Source organism: Gossypium hirsutum, chromosome D01 (genome assembly GCF_007990345.1).
Source record: "Gossypium hirsutum isolate 1008001.06 chromosome D01, Gossypium_hirsutum_v2.1, whole genome shotgun sequence".
In the NCBI taxonomy this organism is placed as follows: domain Eukaryota; kingdom Viridiplantae; phylum Streptophyta; class Magnoliopsida; order Malvales; family Malvaceae; genus Gossypium; species Gossypium hirsutum.
Window position 1 is genome coordinate 53,790,935 of NC_053437.1, and position 10,835 is coordinate 53,801,769.

A 10,835-nucleotide genomic window follows, 5' to 3' on the forward strand; every position below is an offset into this window, starting at 1 on the left:
GAGCCCCTTGAATCTTCCTCTTCGCTTTTGCAGCCATAATCCTGGTTTCCTATTACGCGTATCTCATATTTACTACAAACACAAAAAAAATGGACAATCCATTTTGGTATAGTGAAGAAATTTACGACTAGCTTATGTTCTTTCTATGCAATTCAGTAAAACATGCAAATATGTAATTCAATTTGGGACAAAATTTTCTACAAAGAAAGTCGTCGTCATCAACCAATAACAATGATTAAATTCTTTTTAGTTTGTATACAAATTTAAAATACAAAAGGGCCATATGCCGTCTTGTTATTACATTTTGAAGGTAATATATTTCAGGATTATGCGAAATAACATATTTTTCCAACAACAACAATTCAGAACTATAACCAAGTAATTATGTTGTTCATTTTCTTAGTAGCTGTGAATATGCTCACGTGGAATCATTTTAACATACAGAGCGAAAGCCACGCACCCAATAGTTGGTCCAATCCAAAATATCCAGTGTCCATTCCAAAGGTGGCCTCCTCTTACGACTGCTGGACCGAAGCATCTTGCTGGGTTCAGCCCAGCACCACCATAGCCTTTTGTGGCAGTAACCGTGGTTGAAATGAACACCAGAAGTCCCAACACTACTCCTAAGATAATGCAGATTATTACTCGTCCCACGGCCTTAGCTTGGCGACGATCAAAAGCCATCCATACTGAAGCGAAAAGGAACACAAAGGAACAGATTATCTCAAGCCAAAGGGCCTGGCTGTTCCCCATGCCAATCACAGTTGGTCCATCGGTACCTGGTACGACAATAGTCACGGTGCATCCTGCTAGCGAATACGTTCGTTCAATGGCGCTATTAACCACAGCTTTGAGTGCTAGTGAACCTAGTATGCCACCGACACATTGAGCCAAAATGTATATGGCAGCTTTGGAAATGGAAATCAGGCCGGTAAGTAAAGCAGCAAAGGTAACAATCGGATTGATATGGCCTCCGGAGATGGGGTAGGTAGCAAGCAGGAGAACTGCAACGACAAAGGCGATTAGGATCGACATTACAAGGTTGGGTGTCTTTGTTTCGGTCTGCAATGTGGAGATAACTATGGTGTCCAATGCAAAAACCAGCACTGCTGTCCCAAGAAGCTCTGCCAATGAAGCTCTCCATACCTATAATCCAACACCAGTTTGCTTGTTAACAATGCAAGCGAAGCAACTTCACAAAAATATCTAGCAATCTCTGAGTTAATGGCTATGGGTGCCTTCACCTTGAGAAAATTTTTCTAAGCCCCTCCCAAAATTAAATAAAAAAATGTATTTTTTATTCTTTTAAAAGATCAATAATTTAATTTAAGCCTTTTTTTTAACCACCAAAATTTTAGAATTTTATCTCGATGACACAAAATAAAATTCCTAGCAATTCAGTTCAAGCTTTTGTCACACTAACCTCCAAGGACAACAGCTCTTCAAGGCCTAACACCTTAGTAGACAAAAAGACTTTTGCATCAGATTCCTCCTTAATTTGCCCCGGCCTGCAAAAATGAAAGAAAGGTTAGCTTGACTTAAACATAATTTAGTCCTCAAAATGAAGCAAACCAAACTTGTTACATAATTACGTTGGAGTAGAGGCTACAGGCAGGACTCTATTATGCGTAAAGTTGTTTTCTTCATCTTCAACAATTCCATTTCGTGCCATCTTTTTATTTAGCTCTTCTGGCTGCTCAAACCCTCTTTAAGTTAAATATATCCCTTTGCTACATTAAGCATACTTCCTGTTACCTATATATATAGCCAGAGATTCGAGATTCATCAATTCGTGCTGGCACAAATTTAAAGTATATTGGCTGCAATAGTATATATCTTATATATATTATAATAATCTTCATGTTAGTCACGAAGTTCATTCATCCCTTTACAGAGTATATTTTGAAATATACTCCATATAAAAATATATATTTAGAATTAATTAATAATTTATGCTTGTGAATTAGTGTTCTGGGTTGGCATTTATATAACTTAAGATTGGTGCAAATCGTGCGTATTGATTTTTAATCGAGTTTGAGAATTAAAATGGGAGAAGAACAAGCAGGGGCCTTCTTCGAGAAGGTTTACAATGCATGTAATAATTGTTTATTTATGTTTTTATGGGGCTGCTTAGCTTAGCTGCCCCCTAGGGTTTGACTTTTAACGCAAAACGAATCCCTTGTTAGTTGATATTTGCATGCATTTTAGTGTCATTACAGATCATCCGTCGGTTTCATCGTATCCCCGCGGTTATGGGATCATGTTCGTCTCACATAACCAATGAGAAAAAAATATCTTCACCTTTTTAATATTTAGCACATTTATCTGTTTCACATTAAATAAATATTTTTTTCTAAATTATGGTCTAAGAATTATTATTTAAAGATATTTTACCTCATCCAAATATTGTTTATAGACTTCCTGACTTTGGGAATGATCATTTTGATTGACATTGAAACAACAATAAATAAACTTGATCATCATTGAGGAAATTTAAAAATATGGTAGATCAATCATTGCTCGGGTTACATTTTAAAAAATGTATAATATGAAATAAAAAATAATTTAAAATGAAAAAAAATCCACAGCCTAGAAACTAAATACGTATAAAAAATAAAAATGTCATTTATTTTAAAATGTTTTCTATTTCATATTATGTATTTTTTAAAAGTAAAAATTATATAGCATTGAATTTTTAGCGATAAAAAATGTGTAAATTTTAAAGTTTTTTTATTTTAATTACTTATGTTCTTTTAAAAAAATTAATTTTTAGGACAATTCTAATATAAGTTATTTCCATAAAATTAAATATTATTAAGTGAACAGGCTTTAGTTTATTGATTAATTTATCTCCGCATGTGCATTTACCATAGGTTATCGCCTGTTTATTTCATTTTTCATTGGGGGGGTTTCAGATATTTATAGGCTTTTTATGTGTTCCCTTAGGCCAAATGTCTTACAAATGGAAGTTATTAACTGAGTAATGGTCATGATATTTTAATGAGATGTTTGTATTATACTTATATATTATATAATATATATACTTTTTTTTAAGTTGAAAATTTAAGGTCTCACAATGAATTATCAGTGCCATAACTCCAGGCCTTTCTTCTAGAGCTACTGATATTAGTTAACCCCCAAGATCTGAGCCAACATCAGGTTTCCATACACCAAGGTCACACACTGCTTTTGACCAACTTCCAATGGTGGGTGAAGCTTGGGATGCCTTGAGAATGATCATTGGTGTATTTTCTTGATCAACCAGTTGGGACTATTGCAGCCTTGGATAATTTCCAATAAAATCAAAATTATGATTTTTTGCGAAAAACTCATTTTAAAATTTGATTTTGCATATTTTAATGGTCAATTAAACTCGATTTAACTACGATTAATTAACATGCATATACATACACCTTCAATTGAGTTTATTGACATCAATCAAGCCTCAATTATATAGAACTAGGCAATCAATTTCATGCATATCAAACACTGAATAAATCAAACAAGTGATGTACCTTAGTTGCTAGTAAACGTCTCCATGGAAGCTTCATTTAAACAATTGTTAGTACAAATTTCATGCCTCACACACCGTGTTATCAATCACCGTGTTATCAAGCAACAGTACAATGTAAACCATTCAATAATTAAACTCAAACATGCCTAAAAATTATTATAAAACCATCCAAAATAAAATGTCCAATGTCCAAAATCCAATTACAACCAAAATTAAACTAATTCCCGGGAGTTCCAGAATGTCCGATTACAGTCTCTAAAACATGTAATAAAGTATCTACCAAGTCTAAAACTCTTGGAACTCTCTTGCTTTGCTCCTCAACTCCTCAAGCCCGATGATTATCTGTACAAATTGTGAGGGTGTGAGCTCTAAAACTCTCAGTGAATGTTAATAAAAACGACTAGTAAATCAACATCCAAACCATGCTTATATCTCATCCAATCAATCACCAATTATCAACCATAATAATGAAACATGTCAATTTAATTTCTATATGCTTTATCAATATCACGAATCAATTATTTATGGTTTACAAACATCGAATGATATAACAATAATCACACATAAATATATTGGCATACACTTCTCATGGCTTAATTGGGTGATCATACATCGGATAAATGAATTTCCAAACTCCGAAAAATTTCCAATAAAATCAAAATTATGATTTTTGCGAAAAACTCATTTTAAAATTTGATTTTGCATATTTTAACGGTCAATTAAACTCGATTTAACTACGATTAATTAACATGCATATACATACACCTTCAATTGAGTTTATTGACATCAATCAAGCCTCAATTATATAGAACTAGGCAATCAATTTCATGCATATCAAACACTGAATAAATCAAACAAGTGATGTACCTTAGTTGCTAGTAAACGTCTCCATGGAAGCTTCATTTAAACAATCGTTAGTACAAATTTCATGCCTCACACACCGTGTTATCAATCACCGTGTTATCAAGCAACAGTACAATGTAAACCATTCAATAATTAAACTCAAACATGCCTAAAAATTATTATAAAACCATCCAAAATAAAATGTCCAATGTCCAAAATCCAATTACAACCAAAATTAAACTAATTCCCGGGAGTTCCAGAATGTCCGATTACAGTCTCTAAAACATGTAATAAAGTATCTACCAAGTCTAAAACTCTTGGAACTCTCTTGCTTGGCTCCTCAACTCCTCAAGCCCGATGATTATCTGCACAAATTGTGAGGGTGTGAGCTCTAAAACTCTTAGTGAATGTTAATAAAAACGACTAGTAAATCAACATCCAAACCATGCTTATATCTCATCCAATCAATCACCAATTATCAACCATAATAATGAAACATGTCAATTTAATTTCCATATGCTTTATCAATATCAAGAATCAATTATTTATGGTTTACAAACATCGAATAATATAACAATAATAACACATAAATATATTGGCATACACTTCTCATGGCTTAATTGGGTGATCATACATCAGATAAACGAATTTCCAAACTCCGAAAAATTTCCAATAAAATCAAAATTATGATTTTTTACGAAAAACTCATTTTAAAATTTGATTTTGCATATTTTAATGGTCAATTAAACTCGATTTAACTACGATTAATTAACATGTATATACATACACCTTCAATTGAGTTTATTGACATCAATCAAGCCTCAATTATATAGAACTAGGCAATCAATTTCATGCATATCAAACACTGAATAAATCAAACAAGTGATGTACCTTAGTTGCTAGTAAACGTCTCCATGGAAGCTTCATTTAAACAATCGTTAGTACAAATTTCATGCCTCACACACCGTGTTATCAATCACCGTGTTATCAAGCAACAGTACAATGTAAACCATTCAATAATTAAACTCAAACATGCCTAAAAATTATTATAAAACCATCCAAAATAAAATGTCCAATGTCCAAAATCCAATTACAACCAAAATTAAACTAATTCCCGGGAGTTCCAGAATGTCCGATTACAGTCTCTAAAACATGTAATAAAGTATCTACCAAGTCTAAAACTCTTGGAACTCTCTTGCTTGGCTCCTCAACTCCTCAAGCCCGATGATTATCTGCACAAATTGTGAGGGTGTGAGCTCTAAAACTCTCAGTGAATGTTAATAAAAACGACTAGTAAATCAACATCCAAACCATGCTTATATCTCATCCAATCAATCACCAATTATCAACCATAATAATGAAACATGTCAATTTAATTTTCATATGCTTTATCAATATCAAGAATCAATTATTTATGGTTTACAAACATCGAATGATATAACAATAATCACACATAAATATATTGGCATACACTTCTCATGGCTTAATTGGGTGATCATACATCGGATAAACGAATTTCCAAACTCCGAAAAATTTCCAATAAAATCAAAATTATGATTTTTTGCGAAAAACTCATTTTAAAATTTGATTTTGCATATTTTAATGGTCAATTAAACTCGATTTAACTACGATTAATTAACATGCATATACATACACCTTCAATTGAGTTTATTGACATCGATCAAGCCTCAATTATATAGAACTAGGCAATCAATTTCATGCATATCAAACACTGAATAAATCAAACAAGTGATGTACCTTAGTTGCTAGTAAACGTCTCCATGGAAGCTTCATTTAAACAATCGTTAGTACAAATTTCATGCCTCACACACCGTGTTATCAATCACCGTGTTATCAAGCAACAGTACAATGTAAACCATTCAATAATTAAACTCAAACATGCCTAAAATTATTATAAAACCATCCAAAATAAAATGTCCAATGTCCAAAATCCAATTACAACCAAAATTAAACTAATTCCCAGGAGTTCCAGAATGTCCGATTACAGTCTCTAAAACATGTAATAAAGTGTCTACCAAGTCTAAAACTCTTGGAACTCTCTTGCTTGGCTCCTCAACTCCTCAAGCCCGATGATTATCTGCACAAATTGTGAGGGTGTGAGCTCTAAAACTCTCAATGAATGTTAATAAAAACAACTAGTAAATCAACATCCAAAGCATGCTTATATCTCATCCAATCAATCACCAATTATCAACCATAATAATGAAACATGTCAATTTAATTTCTATATGCTTTATCAATATCAAGAATCAATTATTTATGGTTTACAAACATCGAATGATATAACAATAATCACACATAAATATATTGGCATACACTTCTCATGGCTTAATTGGGTGATCATACACCGGATAAACGAATTTCCAAACTCCGAAAATATCAAATATAGTCCACCAAGTTGAGCGGGTTGAAGCACACTCTCCCTTATAGCGCCTTAAATAACCCAATGAGTGGAGACTCATACTCAACACTCCCTTATCTACTCCAAACAAATCAGTCCACCTAGAGTCATATGTAACACCCCTAACCCGTATTCATCGCCAGAATAGGGTTATAGAGCATTACCGGAGTTTACAAATTAATTTACAGACGTTTCATTTCATCAAGCATTCATATTTATAACCAATCAAAATCAAAACATTGATGAGCTAACGTTGGCCAATTTAACTTATACATGCCATTATTACCAGAATCAAATCATCCAAAATTACCGATAAAACCAATGGATAGTGTGATATATCTCTAGCAAGCGTCCAACCTAATCGAGCTTTCGATAATCATTTCAATGCATCTAATAATTATACATATTACCAATAATAATTCAATTCCAATAATAAAACACATATTTATATAATATTCATCACCAAATAACATTCACTTTAAATAAAATTATACAGAATATAGTTCATACGAACTTACTAGGCTAAATTGCAGAAATACCAAAATTCAGGGACATTTTGGTAATTTTCTATTTTCCTCGAATTTCCACCCAATCTTGATCTAAATTAATATTTCATTCAATTTATTAATTTAAATAATAAAAAAATTCATTTCATGCAATTTGCTCACTTTTTGACATTTTTACAAAATTACCCTTAAAATTTTACTTTTATTCAATTTAGTCCCTAAACCTAAAACATGTAAATTAGCTATTTTAAAATAAATTTATATTAGCTGAATATTCACATATATTTTTCCTCCTCCTCCACTCCATTCCACATCCTTGATATATACATAATACCCCTATTTACTTGTTTACTCATAACAAGTTGTTCACTTGAGTCATAGTCACTAAATTAATTATATCTTAAGGTATAGAACTCCGAATTGAGATCCAAAAATTTTATATAAAACTAGACTCACATATATTCTTACCATAAAATTTTCAGAATTTTTGGTTTACTCAATAAGTACAGTTTATTCTTTAAAGTTTGTCCTATTTCACTATTTGACAGTTCCGACCTCTCTTCACTAAAAATTAATTACCTCTTTGTACAGAATTTGGATAATGTTTCTGTTTGTTTCTATTTAAAATAAACTCATTCAGTATCTTAAACATATAAATTTAAGCCTCTAATTATTTTTATTCAATTTTTTATGATTTTCTAAAGTCAGAACAGGGGAACCCAAATTCATTCTGACCTTGTCTCACAAATTTTATTATATCTCATGATTTACAATTCCATTACTTACACTGTTTCTTCCATGAGAAATTATACTCAATAAAATTTAATTCCATATTTTATTCATAATATAATTTGATTTCTACGATTTATGGTGATTTTTCAAAGTTAACCTACTGTCGCTGTCCAAAATTGTTTTAGTGCAAAATGTTGATTACTAAATTTATAACACCCTTATTCCCTTTCTCTATAATATTTCTCATCACTTTCTCTTATTTTCTTTCACTAATTTATCAAAAACATAAGACCTTATATAAGAAAACTCTACTATAACATTATTTCCATGCTTTTTCAATAACTTCAAACTTAAAAATATATTGAAATCTTGATATTCTTACCTTGTGCTATTGATTTCAATCTTTAACTAGATTTTCTCTCTCATCCAGCTTCTATTTCTTGAATCTAACTTGATATTCTAGCTCCCCATTGTCTCCTTGTTATTCTTCTCTCTTGGAAGCTATGGAAATTCTTTTGATTTCTAGGTGAAAATGGTAAATTTTTTGTGGAAGGACCAAATTGTAAAGAAAGCAAAACTTTCTTTCTTTCTCTCTTCTTCTCACGTTAATGCATGGGAAAAATGGTGGGATGGTGGTTTTTCATCTTTCTTTCCACATATATATACTAAATAAAATAATAAAATATCATTAAAAAAGTCAAATCAAAATATTATAAACTAATATTTATTTATTTAATTATCTAAAATATCTCCAGCACATCATTGCCTTCTAGATTTCTCTTTAATTCTAATTGACCATTTTGCCCTTCATGATCTTTTAAAATTTCATTCTTGAGTTATCACTCAATTTGGTAAAATTACAACTTAGTCCTTCATAATTCTTTACTTATTCAATTTGGTCCTAATTCATCCATTTTCCTTAGTTTCTAGATCATTCCACCCTTAAAATATTTGCACTATTGATCCTTCAAATTTTCATATTTACACTTTAACCCCTCAAATTTTAAATATTTACTCTTGGGCAACAAAACTTTTCTCACTTTTGTGAATTAGTATTTTCTTGCATTAATATGTCATAATATACTTTCCAATGTTGACATAAATCAAAATTTTCCTTTTTGTCACTTTATTTCCTTATTTTACTATATCAAGTATACCTGCTTTCTTACTATAGTAATTTTAGGGATATTACATCGTATGCTCACAATGTCACAAATAAAAGTGAGTACTCACATATCCTATTGCATGCTAACTATATCCAATGGATCCACCATGCATGTTGCCAATATATTCAATCAAACATAACATATAAATCAATCATTATTGTGCTCAATTTAATGTGACAAAATGCTTATGTGTAACATGTAACATAGTTATTTAACATCTAATTAAATCAATCATTTCATTTGCCATTTTCAAAAGTTCAATTACCAATTGTAACACCAATACATGATGATCAAAAACTCCAGTCACCATGCTCTAATCATCAATATAATTAACCTAATTAAATTGCACAAAATCACTTAAATACTTACTTACCATTATTTAATAAAAATTCAACTCTTGTACATACAATATCAATATTGTGAAAAATCAACCATTCAACCTTAATTAATCAATTGAAGCAATCAATTAAGCTACTAATTAAACATAAATGAGGGTCAATTTACCAAATCACCCTTAGAAACTATAAAAACCTGTTTTTAGTGATATCAAAAATAGTGGTTTTAGGACCACAATTTCGACGAATAAATTATTATTTTATTATTATTTTAACATCTATGAGAATATATTAAGGTCATATTAAAATTTTGTTAAGAAATTTTGATGTTTAAGTAGTTAATTAAGTGAAAAGGACTAAATCGTAAAAGGTGAAAAAGTTAAGTTCTATTAGTTAAAAGGGTCAAATGGCTATGAAACTTTAAACTAAAGGACCTTAAGGGTAAATAAACCATTTAATAAATTAGTGAATGTGCATGGCATGGTTTTATTGAAATTTTGTTAGTTTTTAACGGTTAATTTGGTAATTAAGTAAATAAACTTAAAACAAAAAGGAATTAAAAGATGGTATTATTGATAGCACTAGAAAGAACATAGGTTTTCCCCCTTACTTATTGGTTAAATTGTTCCCATTTAGTTATCCTTAGCATACATTTTAGCATTTTCAGATTAGTAAATTGCATTTTATAACTCAGTGAATCCTAGCCTATTTTATCCTTAATTTTGTTATCTTATTGCATTAATGTCGCTGCATGAGTTAATCCCAGATTGCGTCCAAAATTGTCGCCACACCTGACAACTATCCGGATAAGAACCAAAACTGCATGAGCTGTCCAGTCTGCTATAACCAACCTGTACGTACAAAGATAGAATAATTTTGAGGAAAGGACACTTGTACTATGGGAGGAGGACATAAAAGGTGGACATGAGAAGAAAAAGAGGAGTTTTTTTCTCCATTATCATCTTCATCATCCTACCTTGAAGCTTGCGGCCATGGTAGCTTAAGCCTCTCACAGGTGAGCCAACATGAAAATCGGATGCAGAATAGCTCCTGACGAGGAGATCTAAGTGCGAGACAAGAGGGAATAGAGAGATTCAGTCGAGTTGTCTAGGAATAGAATTCTCCACTCGATTTTTTCTTATTTCTTTCTAAATGTTGGTGATTACTCTCTGATTTTTGATTGTATGGAAGTACCGATGAATTCTTGGTGAAATGTTATCTTATTTAATCTTGCTTTTATTGTTTAATCTTGGGGTTTGAATGTTTTTTAACATAGAAGTGTTATTGCAGTCACTGACACTGGAAAGTGCAGTGACA

The 10,835-nt window shown here is 31.3% G+C and overlaps 1 protein-coding gene across 1 annotated transcript; it reads right to left on the reverse strand.

Annotated features, from left to right (window-relative positions):
* Positions 1-215: 215 nt before the first annotated feature.
* LOC107921840 (aquaporin AQPAn.G) lies at positions 216-1,741 on the reverse strand. The gene is made up of 3 exons (XM_016851678.1): positions 1,593-1,741; positions 1,424-1,508; positions 216-1,146 (listed from the first exon to the last, which is right to left on the reverse strand). Exons 1-3 carry the CDS (start codon positions 1,670-1,672, stop codon positions 400-402), a joined length of 912 nt encoding a protein of 303 aa, XP_016707167.1. The 5' UTR covers positions 1,673-1,741; the 3' UTR covers positions 216-399.
* Positions 1,742-10,835: the final 9,094 nt, after the last annotated feature.